This window comes from Lontra canadensis, unplaced genomic scaffold, assembly GCF_010015895.1.
Source record: "Lontra canadensis isolate GAN:19392208 unplaced genomic scaffold, GSC_riverotter_1.0 scaffold3, whole genome shotgun sequence".
Lineage (NCBI taxonomy): Eukaryota > Metazoa > Chordata > Mammalia > Carnivora > Mustelidae > Lontra > Lontra canadensis.
Genome location: NW_022630997.1, coordinates 19,572,385 through 19,596,530, shown reverse-complemented (window position 1 = coordinate 19,596,530; position 24,146 = coordinate 19,572,385). Strand labels below are relative to the sequence as shown.

The following is a 24,146-nucleotide window of genomic DNA, read 5'->3' as shown; positions in this document are numbered from 1 at the left end:
AATGGTAAAAGTAACAATTTACCAGGAAAGAAGAAGAATTCTAAATATAAGTGATAACATCAAAAATTATATAAAAATATTAAAAAATAACATACAAAAACAGAGAAACCATTAAATCTGCAAACAGGTACCTTATGTATATATCTCAGTGATTAAGCCAGCAGATAATAAGTAAGGATATGATTTGAACAATGCTTTAATAAACATGATTTAATAAACACACACACAATACCCATGCTTAATTAAGTGGACAGAAAATAAGTAAGGATACCATTTGAATAATACTTCAGTCCATTTGGTTAATGATTTCACACATAGCACCCTAAAGTTTAGTAGGGATACATTATTTTTAGGCACAGATGAGACATTTACCAAAATTGACCTTTTACTAAACCATAAAACAAAATCAACAAATTTTGAAGAATTGATCTCATTTTGACTACAATGTAATTAAGTTGGAAATCAACTTAAAAATAAAATAGATATATTGGCAGATACTTCTGAATAACTTAGGAGACAGAAAAAGCATAGAAATAGGTATTTTTGTTATCCTTTCTGGGAATCAAAAAGCTTGTGAGATCTAAAAGGGCTTAGACACAATGACCAACCCAGTAGCAATAAACTCATGTTAGTGCCCAGATTATAGTTTTAAAATACTATTTTTTATTAAAATGAACTAGGGCTTCTTGAAAAATGTGGCTGATTCCAGCTCTAGGTAGGCCATAGTAGGACATCTTGTCATAAAAAGAGGAAAAGAAGAAACTTCTTTTCAGTTTGACTAACTCTTCTTGTCAAGAGACAGCTTGAGATTATGTAAAAAGGGCCCTCTAATGGGGCTGCCATTGGCCAAGATAGTTTGAGCTTCAAGAAGAATATTGCAGTGGATTGAAACACATTAAGTTAATATCAACAAAATGTTGGTCACCTTTGGAAGATGCCATGGAACCAGTTCATTCAGAAGCTGGTAAAGTATTCTGTGTTACCCATATAAACTAACTCAGAGTCACAAAATAGTTGATGAAAGTTTATTATAAAAGAATTTCAGCTAATAAATACAAAAAGAACAATAGCTAGAATGTCATCATTGTGTAAACCCTGATGAAATAGTATATCTTGGCACTATTCATCAGGGCTTGCTAAAACCATTGGGTGACAGTCTGATACAAAGCTTTATGGTGAATGGTTCAGGCTGACAGTACATGAACCCATTGATCAATGTTAACATTACAAAAAGGAGACAATCAGATATTATAGCTTTCCAATGTGATGTGATAGGAAGTTCATTGCACCATTTAAGACATATTTTTGCTATAAAAAAATTAAACCCAAATCCTGTCAAACCTCTAGATCAACTGCTACTTTATAGGAAATACAGAGACTATATATAAGAATTTATTGAACAATACTGCAAGAATGTAATCAGCAAACTCCAGAATATGGGAAATTCTATAGGACAAATAGCCCAGTTTCTTTAACAAATGAATGGCAAGATAGGAAAACAAAAACAGATTGACAGGCACCTATAAATTAAAAGACAGCATATAGATCTTTTTGGATCCCGATTTTAACAAACCAAGTGTTCAAAAAAGGCACGCTGTTGGCAAAATTTGGGCACTGGAAATGTGATGATATAAGGAAGTATCTCCCCCCCCCCCCATTTTAAGGTGTATATTGGTATTATGATTTTGTTTAAAAAAAAAAAAAGTCTAAGTCTTTTAAAGATAGATACCGAGATACTTAAGGATGAAATGAAATATTTGGGAATATGTGCACAGATAAAATGAAACACTGGCCATGATTTGAAGCTGAGGGATGGGTATTTGATAGTCATTATAAATGTTTTCTCTTTATATATGTTTGAAAATTTTTGTAATTCATAAGTAATAACAGCAACAACAAAAACTTTAGAATATAGCTAATTAAGTCACTAACTTGGGAAGTTAATCAAAGAAGAACAGAATTGTCCCAAAGAAAATTGAAGGAAGAAAATAATAAAGATGAGAGCTGAGAGCAGAAATTAATGATATGGAAATGATACCGAGAAGATCCTTTTTCTGTTTATTAACATACATGAATTGATTGTGCCTTGCCTCCTTCCCAAAGGAATGTGAGATGACTTTAAAAAGGGGCAGAGAGGGGCACCTGGGTGGCTCAGTGGGTTAAAGCCTCTGCCTTTGGCTCAGGTCATGATCCCAGTATCCTGGGATCGAGCCCCGCGTCGGGCTCTCTGCTCTGCAGGGAGCCCGCTTCCACCTCTCTATCTGTCTGCTTCTGCCTACTTGTGATCTCTGTCGAATAAATAAATAAAATCTTTTAAAAAAAGGGGGGGGCAGAGAAATAAATATTACCAGACATCTGGGATGGATTAATCATTGTGTTTGTATACCCGACTTAATTCTGGTATCTTCTGGAAAAGAGCACAAAGGGACATGTTTGCTATACCTACTAAAGGGATTATGTTAACTTTATCTGAGTGACCTGTCTTTTCCCCTTTTTCATACATGTGAGGTGGGGTAAGATGACAATACCTTTGATCTGCAACATGTCCTCTATCTACCAACGGTGAAAACAGATTTTAACATTGAATTTTAACTTAGGAAATCTTAGCTTTTGTGGTGAGTGAAGATACATGGTTTACTTCTGCTTTCAGGAAAAAAGCCAAGGATTGACTAGTAAATGCGAAGGGACTTTCAGAGTTTGGAAGATCATTTTGCAACCATCATAATAAAGATTGGATCAGATTTGAATTATTAGTGGATGCTAAATCTAGGGATGCTAAGTCCTTAGATGAGGATCAGGATATTCGCGTGCTCTTGGAGGGTTACCCCACAACTGCTTTTAGTTGAAAGGGAGAAAATACACAGTAATTACTCTGTAGAGAAATTGGACAATACCTTGACCACAGGTAATCAAAATAAAGTCCCCAGTGAAGGACAGATGGGAATCATGTGCCTCCAGATGTGATGCCCTGAGAAGGACATTTGACCCTCTGTGTACTATTCTGAGAATATATAACCTAATATGGGTGAAAATGTATAACCTGAATCTAATCATGAGAAATATCAGACAAACCTTAAATGAGGGATGTTCTATTAAAAAAAGGGTGGGAGGGGGAGCAGTTTTCCAAAACGTCAATGTCATAAAATACAGTGAAGGGCTTTGGAAACATTCTAGAAGGTAGGAGGCTAAAGAGATGTAAATAAATGCATTACCTGATTCTAAACTGGATCCATTACTGGAGAGGGAAATATGCTCTAAAGGACATTACTGGATCAGCCAACAAAATTGGAATGCCTGTGTTTGATTTGATAGAACTTTCATGTTAAATTTCCCGACATTGTTAACTGTATAATATGCCTGCTTGTAAAAAATATACTCTGAAGTATTTGGAAATAAAGGGCCATGTAAAGTTTAGAAAAAAATTCGTGTGTGTGTGTGTGTGTGTGTGTGTGTGTGTGTGTGTGTGTAGAGAGTGGGAACATGCATGATTGCAAATGATAAGCAAATGGGGTAAAATTACCAGTAGATAAATACAGGTAAAAGATGTACAGGTGCTCTCTGTATGTAGTATTTTTACTTCTGTAACTTATTTGTGAATATGAAATTATTTCCAAGTAAAAAGGCAAAATATATGCTGTTGTTATGATGCATTTTAATGAGCTAACAAAGTGATAGTGCTTAATTTGTTCTCGAAGAATGAATAGTCTACATGCCCATTAGGCAGTTTCTTTCAAATATTAGATTTCCCAAGTGAGCCATTGGTTAACTACTGGATCAAATCAGTTCATGGTTGAATTAGCCAATGAATGCCCTAAGTGCCAGTATTCTCTATTGTTGATTGAAGAGGGATCCATATGTTTTATATGCCAAACATGGACAAACAGCATTAAAATTCTGTTATAAAGATGTAAGAGCCTGATTTGTTTTGTGCTAGTTCACTTACTCATGAAGATGGGGTGGAGAGGTACTTTAGGAAATTACTGATTTTTTTTTTTCAAGGAATATTTGAAACCATAGAAGTAATTGGACAGGTTCTCACATATGATCCCAGTGTTCAGAAGTATAGTATAGAAAAAGATGGTTTGACCTAAAATATTTTAAAGGTATATGTTAGCAGTTAGCTGCCCATCATTAACAGATGAATCTTTATCTCTTTTAGATAATATAATTTTAAACAGAATTGCACGCTGATGGCCATTCCAGGATAAGTTGACTGCAAAATACACCCCAAATAACTGATTCTCCACTTCAGTTAAGAAGGAAACTGGACCAATAAAAGCATGTGGAATATCGTAAAAAAGTTAAAACCATGTTAAAGAGAGAAATAAAACATCAAGTGCTATTAGTAAATACTGAGTGGGAAATTTTTAATGTAAGTTATTTTTTTAAAATTGTTTATGACAGTCGCCTCTTCTCTCCTTGTTAAAGGCCTTTTGTGCCTATAGTTGCAAAAGTTCACAAAAACACACCAAGGCTTTAAACTGAATTGGCATTATCTTGAAAGTCCACAAGATGGGGATGCTCCTCTTTTTTTGTAGGTCTGTGTTATTATGAAAGAATTGTTTTAGCCAGTGGTATATTGGAGAATCTCTTACTGGCCTGAGAGCTGACTATTAAAATTTTAGGAATTATGCAAACTGATGGTTAAACAACAGCCATCATTAAAAATTAAATTATATAGCTTGTTAAATAAATAGCATGTATAAAAAGGTAGTAGATACTTAAAATTCATCACTTCCTAATTATTTCACTATATTTTACTATGATTTATGTTCTTGAAGCTATTTATTAATATTGTGTCTTTCGGTTGAAGTACTGTATTATGGTGTGCTACTGAGTGTCTTTTCCCAGCTCTGTTTTCAGTGATGTTACAGTGATAGCTTGAAATTAGCTATGGTGGGAATATTTACATCATAGAGTTAGGCAAATGCCATAAATCAGGGCTTGATTTATTGTTTATTGCTTGTCTAGATGTAAGGTGATGGAGAAAATGCTAATAATGTAAACTTAAAGGTGTCATGTCTTTAGCTATTACATTGTACATAGCTCAAAAATTTGAAAAATGATTATCCACTTTAGCAACGATGTTACATTGTTGACATCATTGATGTAAGTGAAAATATCAATCAGTACTTGGAATTCCATGTAGATATGTATTTAGCTGGTTGCTAAACATGTTTCAGCACATTGCTGGTCATGGCATAATTGAGTTCAGTGTGTTGGTAAGAAGTGGATGGTATAAATTTTTTATGCTTTTTTTCAGCTTTAGGAAATCATATCATGACATGTGGGCATTAACTAAGAAAAAAGAAAGGTTGAGTTTTAAAAGTCATTAGCTATAGCACAAATAATTTTAAATTTGAAGCCTTTGATTATATGTCTACTGTAGAACAGAAATAGAATCATAGAATTTCAAGTTCAAAGAATGCTTAAAATAAATCCAGACCCATTTACAGATAGAAATTCTTTTCTCTAGTGTATCAGTCAGTCATCCAGACTATAGAGATGGAGCTCATTACCTGATAATAGTGTTGGAGAGCTCTTAAAGTTCTGTATATTGAGCTAACCTATGTTTTCCTTTAATTTCTACCAGTTGGTTCTGGTACTGACTTCTGAGAAACACAGAAGAGAACATTTATCTCCTCTGTAGAACAACCAGCCCTTCAGGTATAAAGGTAGTTTGGATGTTTCCATTTAGACCTCTTTGGGCAAGAAGTATATCTTTATTTAGTTCCCCCCCCTTTTTTTTTTAAGATTTTATTTATTTATTTGACAGAGATCACAAGTAGGCAGAGAGGTAGGCAGAGAGAGAGAGAGGAAGGGAAGCAGGCTCCCTGCTGAGCAGAGAGCCCGATGCAGGGCTGGATCCTAGAACCCTGGAATCGTGACCTGAGCTGAAGGCAGAGGCTTTAACCCACTGAGCCACCCAGGCGCCCCTATTTAGTTCCATTAACTGTATTTTGTGTGGTATTTTTTCTGAGCTCTGTAATCTAAGATTGTGAAGCCTTTAAATCTTTTTCTGTGCAAATTATACACAAGTCAAGTGTTGGGTTGTTGAATTTCTTTTTATTTATTTATTTATTTATTTATTTATTTTTAAAAAGATTTTATTTATTTATTTGACAGACAGAGATCACAAGTAGGCAGAGAGGCAGGCAGAGAGAGAGAGGAAGGGAAGCAGGCTCCCTGCCGAGCAGAGAGCCCGACTCGGGGCTCGATCCCAGGACCCTGGGATCATGACCTGAGTCGAAGGCAGCAGCTTTAACCCACTGAGCCACCCAGGCGCCCCTTGAATTTCTTTTTAAATCAAAGTAGATCTTTGTACTTATTCCTATTGCTTTCAGCACAGCATTCCAGATTGTAGAAATGATATTAAATTGTAATTTTACCATTTTTGGTATTTATTAATCATATTGACTTTATGTCAGTTGCAGGTTTGATAAGCAGTGTTTATTGTTTATATTCAAATTATTATTTAAAATGTTGAATTTCAAAGGACTATGGGGACACAGATCACCTTCAAATAATCCTAAATTCTCTTTTACCTATTATTTTTTGCTGTGGGTGCTACTAGTTCTATTAAGTAGCCTACATTTTCCGTCTTATATGCAGAAGTTCATCATGATGTATATTGTCAGATGCTTTGCTGAGATCAAGACACATGATGTCTGTGGGATCTCCGCCAATGAAATACACTTCAGTACTTCTGTTTTTGAAAAGTAGGCATTTTCCAAAATCCTGGCATGTCTAAATGTTAAAGTTCTGTTCACCCACAATCAGAAAGATAGAAAATTCATCATGAATTGTGGGTTAGATAATAATGAAGATACCAGAAGAGAAAAGGAATAGGAGAATTCCTGGGAACACTTGATGGTCAGGGTCATGGTATATACCTGGGCTGAAAAGAAAAAAGCCTGTGCTTTGAGAGCCCAACATTTTCACTGAGCAAGTATTCTGGTTCAGGTGAGAATTTAGGGATATGGAAATTGTTTCTCTCTTGTTATCTATTTGCTTTGACGTGTATGGTGAACTCTTAACAATAAGTATTTCTGAGTGTATAAGGATATTTCTTTGCTGTGGAGTGCACCTCCTTATTCTCTTCATTGTGGGTACACTAATACTTCATAGTTTTATTTTGAAGATTAAAAGAACTCAATATGAAGTTGACTGGCACATTCTCTTGTATTTTTCTTATAGTAGATTTAGGTTTATTTAACCATTTGTTACAATTTTTTCCCTTTTTAAATTTCCATTGACCAGCCATGGTGGAGGTTGTCAAGCAGTTACTAATGTGAGTTGTCTTATCCCATTTCTTCTCTTTTTTCTTTTTTTTTAAGATTTTATTTATTTATTTGAGAGAGAGAGAGAGCATGAGAAGGGGAAGGGTCAGAGGGAGAAGGAGACTCTCTGCCGAGCAGGTAGTCTGATGTGGGACTCGATCCCTGGACTCCAGAATCATGCCCTGAGTCCAAGGCAGTCGCTTAACCAACTGAGCCACCCAGGTGCCCCTCTCATCCCAGTGCTTGGTCTCCACTCTCCTTCTTCCTGCTGATGCTGTTTTTTATTGCTACTAGAAGAAAAATTTATAGTAGGTCATTTGATTAAATAGTAAACATCTTCTAGAAGGTAGTCCTGGATTAGTTGTCTCATTTTCTCACCTACATTTGAGTTATTTTTAAGATTCTTACTTATATGTATACATTTATGTTGAACTAATGTGTTTTTAGGGCTTTTCCTTGCATATACTTTTCAGTGTAAGTTCTGGTCTCTAGCAATAGGGAGGTAATAGTGTTTTATGAGTACTTAATAGCTGGCAGTCACTTTTTGAATAATCGTTTTATTTAACCAAGATAAAGCTACTTGTTAAAAAGGTAGAAAGGACTTGGGACGTAGAGATAAAGGGTTTTGGGATATGAAGAAGGAGGATATATGGATAATAAAATTCATGGGCTCATGAGTTATTTTGGAATTTACTTTCCTTAGTTGCATTAATTACTTTATGGCAGGTTTTGCTTTCTTTTAACTTGAGGGTTTCTGTTTCTATAGGATGGATTAGTAGGCCCTCTACCTAGCCTTTAAAAATCTTTTGGCTCAATACATTGTAATTAGTTTTTGGTAATTGAATTATTCTCTCTTCTTGCAGATTGAGGTGATACCATGCAGCAAGCAGCAGAGAGATGCAGAGTTCGAGTCAGAAGGCCTGACATGGCACTTTATGTACCTAAAGCTCGAAGAAGTGTAGTGCTGCTCAAGTCAGGTGATGAGGAAAAAAGCTGTGGTCCACTTAGCTCCGTGGTGAAAGAAGAACAAAAAGAGGATTGTTTTTTCCAAAAGGAGATCTTCAGAGACAAATCTGAGACTCAGAGATTAAGCATTAATCCTGATAAAAAGGAGCACAACCGTAGAGAAGGAAAGAAATTTTCAACAAAATTAAGAAAAGATGTGTGCCTTCAAGAAAGAAAGAAAGATAGGATTTGTGTTAAGAGGCAAACTACAGGATCTAAAGAAACATTATGCCAAGGACGTCAGGAGGGTGTCTCAAATCCTGGGATACCTAGTGTACCTTTACAAAGACATTTTAAACCAAAGGAGGTGGAATGTTTGGAGGTTGAAGCCACAGATGTGACGGGACCTGGGAAGTTGCTTCTATCTCGGTCTTGTTCAGAAATGAATGAGGCCCAGGTTCTAAACAAACCATTCCGAAATGTGGAATTCTGTGATGTCAGTAGGCATGAATTAAGTGGCAAAACATTTGAAAGCAGGGGTTTAGAAAGCAGAATTGAAACTGATGCCAAAGTTGTGAAGATACTATCCCAGTTTCCTAGAGTTTTTAATTGTGTGTTGAAACCTGAGAGTATGATAGTACCTGTAAAACTGAATTCTGATTCTGCAATTGTACAACAAAGCATGCAAACATCGTGTGGAATGTTGATTCCCAGTAGTGGAGGCATCACTGCTATTTCTGTTCCTGGAAGTCCAGATGGTGTCACTGACCAAACTTGTGTAGACTTTGAAGCTGAGAATGTTAGTGAGGTAGCCAACAATACAGATTTCATCTTGGGTCAGAGTGGTATAGATTCCATTCCTGAGACTCTAGATAACATCTCTCATAAAATGACTATAGTCAGCAAATTAGAGAGCGTAAATGGCATTTTTGATCCTGCAGTGATTAGAGAATGTGAGGAGAATGACAGCACTGCTGATGACTTATGTATAAAGTATGAACCTTCTGATACAGCTCTCCTTGCTCATGAAACAGATACAGATGAGTCGAAGAGTGTAGGTGACATTACTAATAAAGCATGTAAGATGGACATTACAGATGTCCCATCTGATCAAATAACTATGGACAGCCCTTGTGTAGTTGCAGTTAGAACAGCTGATGAGGTCTGCAGTAACACAGGTAGTTTCTCAAAATACTTAGAAATGAGTGCAGATACAGCCCCTCTTCATGTAGCTAGATGTGGGAATGACGTGGAAAATTCCAGCAGCCTGACTGCTTGCTCAGATACTTACCCTGAGAGTATTTCCTCTGGTTTCACAGAGTCAACAGGAAAGTTGATAGAGAGCTTGTCAGATTGTGCTTCCTCCTTACCTATAAAGAAGATTGCTGGTAGTAATTGTAACACTTTTTTGGACTCTGAACTCAGTACGTTAAATGGGACAAAAGTACTTTCAGACAGTGCCTTGGGCAATGATCTGGATTGTACTGGTGATACAACAGAGGCATTGCACAAACTAAAAACTGAAGAGTTCAAAACAAAAGAGGAAGATGACTCAGAGAATATGGAATTTGGTGTATCCTTTCCTGATATAGAAACTGTATCTATGGAAACATCTATGGAACCGAAAGCAACGGAAATGGCTCGTGTGGAGGGAAGTGCTGCTACTGAGGAGAGCTGGGAGTCTTTGTTTAATGATGATGGTGATTGCCTGGATCCACGTCTTCTACAAGAGGTCTGTTCAGTAGAAGCTGCTCAGTGTTTACATGATTTATAGATTCGTAGAGCCTGATATTTTTGGGGTAATTTTGATAGACATTTGTGCACACTCATATATTCACTCATTACATCCAGTGAGGCTTCCTGCGGTAAACAAATGGGATTGTAGGTTGAGAAGAGAATGCCTGGTAGATCTTACCAAGTAAAACATACCGAATTGAGCTGTGTTTATAATAGCCATGTCCTGAGAGATCTTACTGAGTAGATTAGGGATGCAGTTAATGGGTTCTGGCTATCTGTTGCGGGAATACAGAGGGAAGCTTCTTCAAAAGGGCTTTTCTACATTGACAAGATGTATTTTACACAGGCCTATTTGAGGGAGAAGAATAACTTACTATTATTTATTTTTATTGCGTTTTTCCGGGAAACGTTGCAATGTTGTTAGACACTGTGGAGGGAAGGAAGTAGAGAAGGGAAGGGTAAAATAAGGGAAGGTGTGATTGTTTTTATGTAGTTTATGCTGAGTTAAATTAATGTGTAAATGATTGTTGATACATACAGAAAATATAAGTGAATAATGCCATGCTGGTTAGAGTTCATAAATACAAAATGTTGGGTTTGAAGACATTTTAGAAATTATTTAATTCTTTTCATTTTCTTAATTTAGACATTCACTCTATATCCAATATTTAAATTCCTTACCACAAATAACAATCATTGGTTTTAAATAGTAGAACCACTTCCCCCCTTCATTCCTTATAGTGGGTTTGCATGACCTTTGTCTGGAAGGAGAAAAAATAATTTCCCTGTGAAGTCCCCAATTTTATAAATGAGGAAATTAAAGCTTAGTGGTCATACTTTTAGGAAAGGCATAATCAAAATTTCAATTTAGTGTTTATGTTCTTTCTACCAAACCACATCTTTACCTATAAAATACTTTTGAGTGATTCCAAAGAGCCTTTTAAATATGAAGTGAGTAGTGCTTTTGTTTCTGAGAATTAAACCAGAAGTACCAAAAAACGATCACACGGATGTGAAGAAACACGTGAGACTACAGAGGGGACAGGCCATTGGACAGAACTGACTTTCCAATACCAAGCAGTTCCTCGTTGTTTTTAGGTGTCTGCATGCGCACCTGTACCATGGTTAGCACTCCTTATGGGCAAGTCGTCGTCCTAAACATCCTTTGAAAGAAATACAGAGCAGAAGGTATTTGTGAGTGGACACCCACAAACCCCTTGAAATTGCATGCAAAATGTTACGTGTATGTGGAGTTTTTCATAGCTTTCATCAGATTCTCAAAGGCAGTGCTTCTCTAAGTGTGGTCCCTGGGTAAGCATCATGAGTGTCACCTGGGAACTTGTTAGAAATGCAAACTCTTTAGCCCAGTGGTCTATATATTTATGTGTTTTCCAGGTGACTCTGATGCACATAAGGTGAGAACCGTTGCTCAAAAGGTAATAGAACAACGTAAATAGGTATCAGAACGTGAGTGTGGTAACTAGAGATGGCTGTCCAACCGTAACTAGAAAGAAGAACACTGTTCAGCAGAGGTTTTAGACCCAAATTAGGTTAAGAAATACTACTAATGTGGGAAGGTAGGTGAATATAGAGAAGTTATTAAGGATCCCGTCATTGGAAGAAGGTCTCAGGGATGGCAAAGGGATTACCTGAGGGGTAGAGAGCACAGTTATGCATAGGAGAGAAGGAATAGCTTCCTATGAAAGAAGGGCATGGCACACAGAGCCTTTTACACATGATGGGACTCGGTAAGTATTTATTGAATGGACGTAGGTGATAGGGTAGAGTTGGAGCTCTGTGATTTTTTAGGGTGGACTCCAGGGGCTGTCAAAACTTCACTGCTGCTGGAATTTGGATTCTCTATAGTGGTAGCTTAGGGATATGGCTTCTCTAATAGGGGAGGAGGGTTCATGTGTGCAACTGTTTTTCAGGTCTTAATGCTTTTTAGAACAGGTGCAAAAGAATGTAGGCAGTCACTGTGTTCCGAGGCGCATAGTAATATAGCCAAAGAGGACACTTGCATGACCTACAGCTGGGAATGGCTAGAAGATGGAGTAATGTTTTAAGCTAAAGACAGCTAGTTCTTGGGGGTTGTGTTTGGATATCACATACTGGGTTGGTGCTTGCCGGGGGTGGGGTCTGTGTTGAGGTTTAAGTGGTGATGAGAGAACAAGGGAAGGAAATGGATTGAGAAAGCAAGTAGCGGCTGCAACTCCACAAACTATGGTCTCCTGTGCTTTGAGTTTCAGGAGATGTAATAATAATGTTATTAAAAGATGCCACAGATCCAGTAACATTAATAGCCCTCTAGTGACTATTACTCTTAATTTATTATTTATATTGCTCCAAACATACTTTGTTAAAGGCTAAACCAGAATGTCTGCCGGTCTTGAAAATTTTCCAGCCAGTGATTTTTTGGCTCTTTTCCCAGTGGGCCTGTTTCTTTGTTGACAATGGCTACACATGGAGGTATGTCTAATACTTCTAATGGGCAGGGAGGTATGCTGTGGAGCAGGGTGTGGCAGCCATTGGCATGTGACGCAGTTTCCTGCAACGTCTGAACTTCTAAAACTGCGTGAGTGGGTAGAGAGCATAGATAGGTCATTCCTGAATTCCTGGAACTGCCATTCTTAATGAGCCTCTAAAGATCACACTTACTCTCCTTAAGCCGTGGTTTGGGATGCCCAGAAGTTTTAAGTTGGTAATTGATAAAGAGAAAGATGTTGGCCTGACTTCTCCTTCTAATCCTCTGAGATCTGGTATGAGAACACAAGAATTACTGTTGTCTAGATAAAACATCCATAGCTGGGGCGCCTGGGTGGTTCAGTGGGTTAAGCCTCTGCCTTCGGCTTGGGTCGTGGTCTTGGGGTCCTGGGATCAAGCCCTGCATTGGGCTCTCTGCTCAGTGGGGAACCTGCTTCCCCCTCTCCCTCTGCCTGCCTCTGCCTCCTCATGATCTCTCTGTGTCAAATAAAGACATAAAATCTTTAAAAACAAAAACAAAAAAACGTCCATAGCTCCTTCTGCCTCCTATAGTGATCTGCAAATCTATTGATTGGTAGGAGGGTTAGTAAGATACCAGCAACGTAACATTGATGTTGATAGACTGTGGCATCTGGTCCCTTCACTGGTCATTTGAAACTGGTCATTTCTGGTCTTGATTTAGGTAGGAGTCTCTTTTTGCTACAGAAGGCTACTAACAATGTTACAATCATGGAAAAGAGAAGAGTAAAGGAACACCAGCTGTCCCAAACTATCTTCCTTTGTGTATACTGACTCAACATTTATGTGCTCTTCCTATATAGACTTTGGGAAAAATGCTCTCTGAATTTAAGTAGGAAGCCCAAAAGCAAAAGGAAAACCTCAAAATTCCATCGCTAAAAGCAAATTATATGAAGAATGAAGGGAGGAAAGTCCTTCATATCCCGTCCCCTAGGGACTTCATTAATAGTTGGTACTTCATCACTTTGCAGTCAAATGGAAAGATCGAGTACTTAGAGTTTGGGAAACTGTAAATTGTAAATGGCTAGGTATATATGGTTATTATCACTTCTGTTTTATTTTATTTTATTTATTTATTTTTTAAAAGATCTTATTTATTTATTTGTCAGAGATCAGAAGCAGAGGGAGTGGAAGGGGGAAAAGCAGGCTTCCTGCTGAGCAGGGAGCCCGATGTGGGGCTTGATCCCACGACTCTGGGATCATGACCTGAGCCAAAGGCAGATGCTTAATGGCTGAGCCACCCAGGCGCCCCATCACTTCCATTTTAAAGGCACTGTGTTACATGCCAGCTTTTTTCTCAGCTTTATCTAAGGTGTTTTTTTTTTTTTTTTAATTTGGAGAAACAGGATATAACCATGTGATTAGATAGTCATATAACAATCTGAAGGATAATTAATATAAAACCACTTCATGAGAGATGTCCTAAGTTTGACTGTCTGATGGGTGATCTAGAGAGTGGCGTCAACAGAGGATGAGATCCCTGAGCGCTAGACTGGTTGATACCGTTGCATGTTATTGAGGCCGTAGAATTAAACAAGATTTGAAGCCCCACTTAGATTGTTGTTACGTTCCCAATTTCTATTTTCTTTTTCTGTTTCTTAAAACTGATAGATTTTCCTTTTTTTTTGAGTGGTTTTAGGTTTACAGAAAAAAATTGAGTGAAAAGTTCAGGGTTCCCATATGACTCCTTCACTGTTTTATTACTATTTTAATTTTTATTTTCACAGTACCTTTTATTATTAGTTGCAACTCATTTTAGCAGACTTATATTTAATATTTTTATTAAAATGTCTGAATTAATAGGTCATTGGCTGCCTAAATGAGGATTCCACATGCCGTATATTCGAATGCAGTCACTTGGGACATCCAGTGAAGAATCTGGTTGAATTAAGTACTCTATTTGTTGTTCAGTCCACTAGTGGATGATGACTGGATCTCTGGTTCATACAGAAAGAGAGGGAATATTAAGGGGATACCATTGCTCATAGTTTATTTCTAAACCAAACATCTCCTAAAATGAAAAAAATCTCCCATCTGAGCTCCATTAGGTTTGTTACATAAATTTTTTTCCTCTTAATCTGCGTTCACACCAACAGCATTTAATTTCTGATGCTTTTTCAGAACTGAAGAGAGGTAAACTGTTCTAGGCTTCTATTGTTGGTACAAGGAGGCATTCTTGTCTGCAGCTTGGGAGGTTCCTGGCGTGCTGTACTCCATCCCTGGCAGTGCTTTTGCCTTAGTGAGCTCCATGACATGTATATGTGGAATATAGTTGGGGCAGCTGGGGTAGGAGTAGCGATATCACTTGTAATGTTTATTCCATTTAATTCATACCCTGTTCAGTGACAGTAGCAGGGAGGGGAAATGGTAGGGTTGGTAAAGAGAACCAGCGTGTATACTCTACCCCAGTCAGGAGAAAAACATACTAACAGCTTTATCACAAAGATTTTAAAAATTTTAAAAATGTTTAAATTTTTTCATGATTTTTTTAGTTCATTTCTGTTAAAGAGTTTGGTTAACAAGAATTAAACTCATCTACATTTTGATTTGAATTAATGGAGTCATTTGTATCAGAAATTTCTTGTATGGCACGTTGAAGACTCTGTTGCTGGGCTTTGGGAGGGAGTGCTAGAAAGGAAGAGAGGGTCCCAGCTATAGGCCTGACTCCTGAAGTGGGTAGCCAGCAGTCAAAATATATTTAAATTCAGACTGTTTCGTGTTATGAATCTGGGGATGGGGTGTGAGGAGGTATAAATTAGCAGTAATGCCTGTGGGACAGAGAGAAATTAAGTGCTAGTGAGCAGCCGTGTACAGATCATTTGTGCGAATTGACCCAAAACTGAGACTGTTGAGGAAAAGCCGAGAGGATGCCCAGGCGTGCTGGATCCTAGGCTTGATGCATGAAGTCTGTGTTTCTAATCCTTCAGATAATGGGTCATGCTCTTACATTGCCTGCCCACGACAAGACTGACTCATTTCTTAAAGCAGTGGGTCTCAGTCTGCAGTTTGAAGGTCAGAAGCACATATGTATTACCTGATGGGGACAAATAGGCAAGGGCTAATACTCTCTAAAGTAATAAACGAGGAAGAAATTTTTATTTGGGAGAACTGGCATAGATACGATGTAGGATCTTAGCTAGTTGAAGGGAGCATAATCAGGAACTAGAGAAACCAAGAAGTGGAATGGCAGTGAACGCTACATTTATCTGTTTTGCAGTGTTTGTTAGGACTTGTGAGCAGCCATTGTCAGTGATTATCATAACAGTACCTGAGTCAAGCTGTCGGGGACAGTTTGGGAAGATTCAGACCTCTAGCAGTCTCCTGTTCTTGGGTAGTCTGATCTTTGAGCTTTCTGCATCATCAGTGGCATCTCTCCTTCTAATCTTTCCAGTCATGCTGGGAAGAGGAGGAAGTAGAGACGTCTCCCTGCCTTCTCAGCACTTCTCTTGACTATTAATTAAATCTGTTTGGTGGATCGGTTTAGTATCTTGTCAAGGATGCCAGCGCCAGTCTGCCGTGTTAACTTATGCACGATCTGAACAGGAACCAGGTCCATGTCGGTTCAGAAGTTCACTTGATCTTTGCCCATATATTCATGTGTCATACGTTACCATCCATGGGAGAGAATTAGGGCTCTTCAAATTTAACCTCTGACCCTGGGGTCAGTAAATGATCATCTGAACCAATGGCTGGGCTGTCATACACGTCTCACTGTTGTAGCTTTTCTCTTATATCCTTTAGCCCTTTTCCTTTTCTGCTTCCTTGTTCATCCCCACCCGCCTTCTTCTCTTTAATTATGCCTTAATCCAAAGCTGTGGCCATGGCTTTCTCCCACTGAGGATAACCAGAGGTATTGAGATGTTGCTTATACCTATTCTAGAGAAATCTGTAGATGACACCTTACAGGGGATTCTACCCATTCTTGTTACAAATTTTATGAAGCCAAAGTTTGCCTTTCCAGCTGTGGTTTCCTGGTAAGGCCAGTGGGGGCATAGCCTAGATAAAGTAGATAATTTTTATTTGTGGGTAGAGAATTCCACTGGGGACATTTTCTCCTCTTACACTTACTATATAAAATGTTAGAGTTTAAAAGTCTAAATTTATCCTTCTGTTGTAAAGGATGTAAGTCCAGAATAGTACAGAAGAGGCCTATCACTTATGCTGCATAGCATATAAATATTTATGCTGTAATACTTCAATGGCATTACCTTTTTAGGGAACTCCTTTTGGATGTTTTTGAATTTGGGTTATGAGAAATTTGAAAAAACTTGAAATACTTTTTTTTTTAATAAATAGTGTTATTTCCCTGTCTGCCAAAGAGGAGAAGTTAAATGGGTAAAATATTTTAATTCTAGCTTTTGGTCTCTTCACAATACTGTAGACCAACATGAAAAATTCTTGGCTGTTACTCTCAACTTTCTGTGATACTGGCATACCTTAGATAGAATTAAATCCAGATAGTTCAAAAAGCTTTTTTTATGTTTTGTTTATAGCTTTAACCTGTTCTCCAATGAAATCTTTCCATTTATCAAGGTTTATAGTAAATAATGACATTTTAAATTGATTTTCTTCAACAGAAAGTGAGTTAATAAGCAGTTATGTAGCCATAAGATATAAGCGGAAGAGAAAAATAGAAAGAAACAAAGAACTTGGATACCCTAGCCTATATAATTGAGAATTGACTGTATGGATTGATTCTGTAAATCATGTTATCATGTTATACCACCAACTTGTGGTCAAGTCTTTGTTGTCCTTTTCCCTGTAACTTATGCCCCCATGTGTAAATTTGTTACAGACATACCTATAGTTTAAACTGGTTTATTGTATTTCATACAACTTTATTACATATTGAAATTCAAGTTCTTTTTGTAATGATACAACTTTATTACATATTGAAATTCAAGTTCTTTTTGTAATGTATGCTGAACATACATTAAATGTGTGTTGGGTGAGTGGTTAGGTGATCAGGATGAGGTGGAAGGAAGAGCCAGGTCCAGCTCTAATATAAGGTCTTGTGTAATGAGTATTTCAAAAGTAGTATAGATGAAGTAAATGTAGATGAAGTAAAACTGTAAAAGGGTAGAGGACAAGTTAGATTATCCATGCTTTGGGGTATTTAGGGGAGGAATCACAGAAGAGGTGGTATTTGAGTATGTCCTTGGAGAATGGTGTGATGTTTTGAGATGTGCAAACTGACAGACATTAGCACTTGTGAAGTAGTAAGACCAAAGCAATAGGGAGGAGGAAGTAAGATGTGTTGAGGCATAGTGAATATTAATCTTTGGTTGGAATTTAGCATATTTTAAGGGATGACATGAGATAAAGGTAGAAAGGTATATTAGTATAAAACTGCTGCTGTAATAAATTACCACAAAATAGTGTCTTAAAACAATACAAATTTATTGACTTACAGTTCTGGAGGTCGGAAGTCTAAAATGGGTGTCACTGGGATAATTAATTAAGGTGTTGGCAAGGCTGTATTCCTTTCCAGAGGCTCTTGGGGAGAACTTACTGTCTTGCTTTTTCAACTTCCTGGAGGCTGCCCACATTCTTTGGCTCGGGGCCCCTGAGTCTTTCTAATATCATCACTCTGACTCTGAGTTTTCCTCTGAGTTCTTCTGCTTTTAAGGACCCTTGTGGTTATAACTGGGTCCACTCTGATAATGCAGGATAATCTCCCCGATTTAAAGTCAGCTGATTAGCAACCTTAATTCCATCTGCTACCTCCGTTCTCCTTTGCCATATGTACCATAACCACAGGTTAAGGGAAATTAGGACATGGATGTCTTTGAGAGGCTGTTATTCTGGTTGGGGCTTCTGGTTGGGGCCAAATTATGAGAGCTTTAAGTACAGCGACTGAAAATTTTTGATCAAAGGAATGACATGGTCACGGCAGTATTTTGGATAGTTTAATTTATGCTCCTTATGCTATCTAGAATATACAACTAGAATGAAATCAGCAACCTTGTACTATCTTTTTAGTTTTGCCATTGATCTTCCCTTTCTCCCTCCTTCCTTTTCTCCTTTTGCCCTTCCCTTCCTTCTTTCTAGAATAGTTTATATCCATAAATCCCTAATCAGAGAGAATTAGTTGTCCTGAACATTAATACAGCACTGTTTCTGATTGTGTTCACTGAAAGACCTTTCCATCATGTTATGGAAGGAATACTAGACTAGCAGTCAGGAGACCTGAGTTATGATTCAAACTCTGTCAGTAATTTGATTTGTAATCTTAAGGATACCCTTTAGTCTCTCGGTGATGCAATCCTCCATCTTTGTAATCAGGATAATAATAGCAGCCATCTGACATGCTCATCTGACAGAGATATAAATATGACTTTATTCCAGAGTAATGTAGCATATTTTTGTTTTTTGTCTGTAGAGAGTAACTGGCTTCGTAACTTCGTAACTTTTTTTCTTTTTGAAGAAGAGATCCTTGAAGAACCAAGGATCAAACAAAAAACAACAAAAAATAAAAAGCTCAAGGATCCATGCCTGATTGACCTACTCTTCTCATCCTTTTTTTTCCTCTATAAAAAGGGATCAAGGCAATTAAGTCATAGCAAGTCAGGTACTATTTTACAGACTTGTTTTTAAGACCAGACTATGAGGCTTTAAGAGTCTTAAAACCCTCACTTTGGGGAAGATGATTTTAATTTAGCTGAATATGGAAGCTGGTTATGCCTATGAAGGAATACTCACATTTCACTTACACTTTATAAATAAACAAGACAGACCACTGGCAAAAATAAAAATAATAATAATAATTCCTAAAATGTTTGTGATTCATAACTCAAAATTATTTGCTCTGAGTTATTTTATTCCCTTGGTCTAATAGAGAGATTAGAATGAATCAAATTCAAAACCTCTATTGCTCTATCAAACATTTCTTAGTCATCAGAAAGAAAAATACATACGTAGGTCTTAAAATACGAAGGTTTCACATTGACAGTATAGCAGATACTTGCTCTACTATATGTGACTATTAGAGTAAATGTTTCAATTGTCTAATAGAAATATGATGCAGGCTACAAATAGGAACCATGTATATGATTAAAAATTTTCTAGTGGGCATTAAGAGAAGTGTCATCTAATAATATATCCAGAATATAATTTCAACATGTAATCAATATAAGAAATTATTAATGAGATATTTTATTTTTTGTATTGTCTTTGGAACCTGATGTGTATTTTATGGATAAAATACATCTCAATTTAGATTAGCCACAGTTTTCAAGTTCTCAGTGGCAACATGTGGCTGGCAGCTACCGTGCTGGGCTGTGCAGGTGTATCTACGTAATTGGTGTGTGAAATCTTAGAGCCTCTCCTTAAAGCTGTCTGTATTGCCCTGTCTAATCCCGCTGTGACAGCGGCCCCGCCTCCTCGCTTCCCTTCATAGTCTTGCTCTGATCCTCACTTCATTCCGTATTGTTCTCTTAGACATTTCCCTCTTCAGTGTCACAAATTCCTCTCTCCTTTACTCTGTCAAGGCTCCCTGTCATGTTTGGCTGGGGTTCTCAGGAGAGAAAGTGGCATTAACAGTATGGCCTCCTACCTACCACCATACCGTCACCAAAAAAAAAAGGTGTTACTAGTAGAAACGTAAACTGATCTCACCAATATCAGTGCCATGGGGAAATGAAATGAAGTTCTTCCTTCTCCTTGGAAAAGTTAGGAATCCCTGATAATAGTGGTGTCTGATAGGAAAAACTAGTCAGGAGTATCTAATTTGCAGGCTTTATATCTATTGTTATGAAATGTAGAATAAGAATTGTGTTTTGTTGGGCGCCTGGGTGGCTCAGTGGTTAAAGCCTCTGCCTTCGGCTCAGGTCATGATCTCAGGGTCCTGGGATCGAGTCCCGCATCGGGCTCTCTGCTAAGCAGGGAGCCTGCCTCCTCCTGTCTCTCTCTGCCTGCCTCTCTGCCTACTTGTGATCTGTCAAATTAAAAAAAAAAAAAAAAAGAATTGTGTTTTGTTATTATTAACACTTTGCGTTTAACCAGTCCCAGAAGCCAAAACACTCAGTAGTTTCCTTAGAAATGGAAAGTAGGTATGTCAAGTTGAGTTTTGCTGGGTAGGTTAGAGCAAAGGACCATAAACAGATAGATGTTCTTGGCAGACCATTTTTTATTTTATTTATTTATTTATTTTATTTTTTTAAAGATTTTATTTATTTATTTGACAGAGGGAGAGAGCACAATCGGGGAGCTACAGGCAGAGGGACAGGAGTAGGGAGAAGCAGGCTTCCCGCAGAGCAAGGAGCCTGATACTGGGCTTGGAGCCTGATCCCATTCTGAGATCATGACCTGAGCCGAAGGCAGACACTTAACTGACTGAGCCACCCAGGCGCCCCTTTCCTTCCTCTTTATAATCAGTTCTTAGGGTTTATAATTCCAAGGCATTTTGTAGTCATGCATTGTTTATGTCTCACAATGCATTATTTAACCCCAGTTTATAAATACACAGACATGCAGTGATTTATTTTGTTTTTTACAAAGTACCTCAAAAAGTTAATGCCAGAAATCCAAAAATGAAATTAGGAAAACAGTTCCATTTACAATTGCGTTTAAAAATTATTTAGGAATAAATTTAACAAAAGGAATATGAAACTTGTGCTCCAGAAACTACAAAACATTGTTGGAAGAAATTAAAGAAGACCTAAGTAAATGGAAAGCTATCCCATGTTCATCTTTTCTTTTTACTGTTGAGATACTTCTCAAATTGATGTACATATTCAGCAAATCCCAGCGACCGCCCCCCCCCCAGCTTTTGGGGCAGAAACTGGCAAACTGATCCTCAGATTTATATGGAAATCCAAGAGACTAGAATAGCCAAAATGATTTTTGAAAAAGCAGGACAAAATAGGAAGATAAAACTTTCTGATTTCGAAACCTATTAAAAAACTACAGTAATCAAGATGGTGTGACACTGACATAAGGATGGAGTTGGAAATGACTACTGACCTTCCTTGTCTCTGGGACAGTTATCTTAAACTGATAGACCAGCCCACTTTAGGCTTTTAAGGATTTGTTAAGTGTAGCTGATTTCTTCTTTCCAGCTTATATAGTGCCCACTTCTTTGACCATGATCTGTCAGTGGCAAAACAGTTTCTGTGTTCTGTTTCTGTTTGGAGGGATTTTTGCCACTCTTGGGATTTCAGTTTTTTTGATCGTCTCGCATGCTCAGTGGTCTGGTGAGTTCAAGAAAAGCTACTATTTTATGGATCACCTAATCTTTTCTCATTGTTATGGTGGAAGGAATAATTCTCTTCCTGCTTTCTACATCCTAAGCAGAGTGGAAATAATATGGCACTTGGCCTGTAATACACTCAGCACTCAGTTAAAATTCAATTAAGTGGGTTGAATTCATTGAATACTTAGGTATTATATAAGTCTTATACTTAGTGTGCTGAGCACTTACATATCATTTAATCTACACACCTATCTGTGAGGTATAGGTGCTATTATTATTCCTATTTTTTTTAATGTAAACTAAAGCTTAATGGAGAAAAGGAATTAGAGGTACAGCAATAAATAAACATTTTTGTTGATTCTACCTATATCACTTTCCCTCTCCTCTTCCTCCCAAATAAATTCTTGAATCCATTTTTTACTTCTGCAAGGAAAGGAGATGTATCCTTGACATTGCAAATTCTCATTTCCTCATTTGATGGGCAGTAAGGCATAGTATAAACTAGGGAAAAGCTGGAAGAGACCTAGTTGAACTCTCTACCTCCGCCCACCACTGCTAGTTGGACTGATGATTAACGGGGAGAAGATACCCTCAGGTCTGAAGGCTTTGGGTGATCAGTACTAGCCCCTAGGTTTTATAACAGGTGAATGACAAAGGACTGTCTTGGCTTTGATGCCATATTCCATTTTCCCCCTTCCCTTCTGCTTCCAGAAGCGTGAAATAGTGAATAGCCTTCAGTTTTCTTTAGAATAGTAGAATTTTGAGTATTTTTCATTACTGTTAATTTTTTTTTTTAACTGATCTGCGATGTGGGAATTCCTGTAGGTAGCTGTCATGTTAGAGACCTTAAATACAATTACTTCTACCACTCACATTTGTCTTAACAAATTCCTTTGTAAGCTACATGTAAGAAAAGGTAGGCTAACAAAGTGTTTTCATTTTAAAAATTTCTTGTTTGTTTTTGTTTACTCCCAGAAAAGAAACTATGAGATGAGCCTGATCAATAAGGCCAAATAAAACAAATGTTATTAATTCATCTCTTCAGCTATTTTCTGAAATTCATTTTCCAAGATGTACCATTTGTAACTCACTTCATTAATCAGTCTACATTTTCTCACACTCTGGTTGATAGATGCAAGTTAAGTTTCATGCATTGCCTATCTTTGTTGGAATTTCAACACCTTTTTAAAGTATTCTTCATGTTAATATAAACTGGATGATAGACTCCTGGTCATTATTGTATTTGTGTATTTGTATTTGTGAATAGCATTAATACAGAGACACTGTTAAAGATTAAGGAATTGGAATATGGAGACAAGGAAGGATCATTTATATATGGTAGGATATTTTTTAGTGCTTTGGCTTGATTTAACAGTCAATTATATGCTTCTTCTTCTCTAGTTATCAGGGAATATGAAGAATAGAAAAAGCATCCAGGAACCTAGATTTGATTATTACAACCATGAAGTTTCTGATATTGACCTCAGTGACTGTGAATTTCCACATGTCATTGAAATTTATGACTTCCCCCAAGAATTTCGTACTGAAGACCTCCTGCGGGTTTTCTGCAGTTATCAGTAAGTATTTGCAAATAGTTGGGCATGTTTGGGAAGGTGAGATGAAGTTTTCTTAAGATGTCTTCTGAAAAATCATCTCTTGTTTACATATTCCCTATTGTTTATTTTAGCATCAGTTTTGTTTATTGTCTTTTCTAAGTCCATTAGAAATCTTCTGTACCAAGTCTGTCTTCTAAGTTCTTTAAAAATACCAAATAGTCTTTCTAGAGTCCATTTTGGGCATTTAAGAAGAATGTCTTCGATTATGACTTCTGGATGTCTTCATGGCGCATTTAGTCCATTTATAATTATAATTATTATAATTATTGATGTATTTGGATGTATGCCTGCCATCTTTTTTTGTGTTTGTTTCATCTATTTCTCTTCTTTCTTGCCTTCTTTTGGATTGATGAGGTATTTTTTTCTCATTCTATTTTGTTTGGAAATGATACTCTGTCTCTATTCTTTGGTGGTTACTTTAGAAATTACAAAATGCATGCTTAACTTACCAATGGCTAAAGTTAATGTTTTTACACTCTTTCCAAACACTATAAGGGCTTTTTTTTTTTTTTTAAGATTTTATTTATTTATTTGAGAGAGAGACAGTGAGAGAGAGCATGAGCAAGGAGAAGGTCAGAGAGAGAAGCAGACTCCCTGCGGAGCCGGGAGCCCGATGCGGGACTCGATCCCGGGACTCCAGGATCATGACCTGAGCTGAAGGCAGTCGTCCAACCAACTGAGCCACCCAGGCGTCCCACTATAAGGGCTTTTTAACTCCATTTCCCAATTCCATTCCCTCCCTTTCCACCACTCCCAACTATATGCTATGGAGACTATTTTTAAAAAATTTTTTTTCTTTTTAAACTCCATTATTTGCTGTTACTCTTTTATAGAGTCAGCATTCAGATTTATCTGGTTTCTGTGTTCTTCATT

At 37.3% G+C, this 24,146-nt stretch overlaps 1 protein-coding gene across 7 annotated transcripts in view; it reads left to right on the top strand.

Annotated features, from left to right (window-relative positions):
* The window catches only part of R3HCC1L (R3H domain and coiled-coil containing 1 like), a 91,990-nt gene that overhangs the window by 48,386 nt on the left and 19,458 nt on the right, over nt 1-24,146 (top strand). For 5 of the 7 annotated variants that reach the window (XR_004385641.1, XM_032882744.1, XM_032882708.1 and 2 more), the window contains exons 3-4: nt 8,144-9,957; nt 23,059-23,234. Coding sequence is in view for 6 of the 7 variants with exons in the window: in XM_032882744.1 (XP_032738635.1) it covers nt 8,158-9,957; nt 23,059-23,234 (1,976 nt within the window). In the remaining variant the exon portion in view is untranslated. Of the gene's footprint in view, nt 1-5,593; nt 5,668-7,260; nt 7,292-8,143; nt 9,958-23,058; nt 23,235-24,146 lie in introns of those variants that run through there. The other 2 variants (XM_032882738.1, XM_032882729.1) reach the window with 2 other exon arrangements.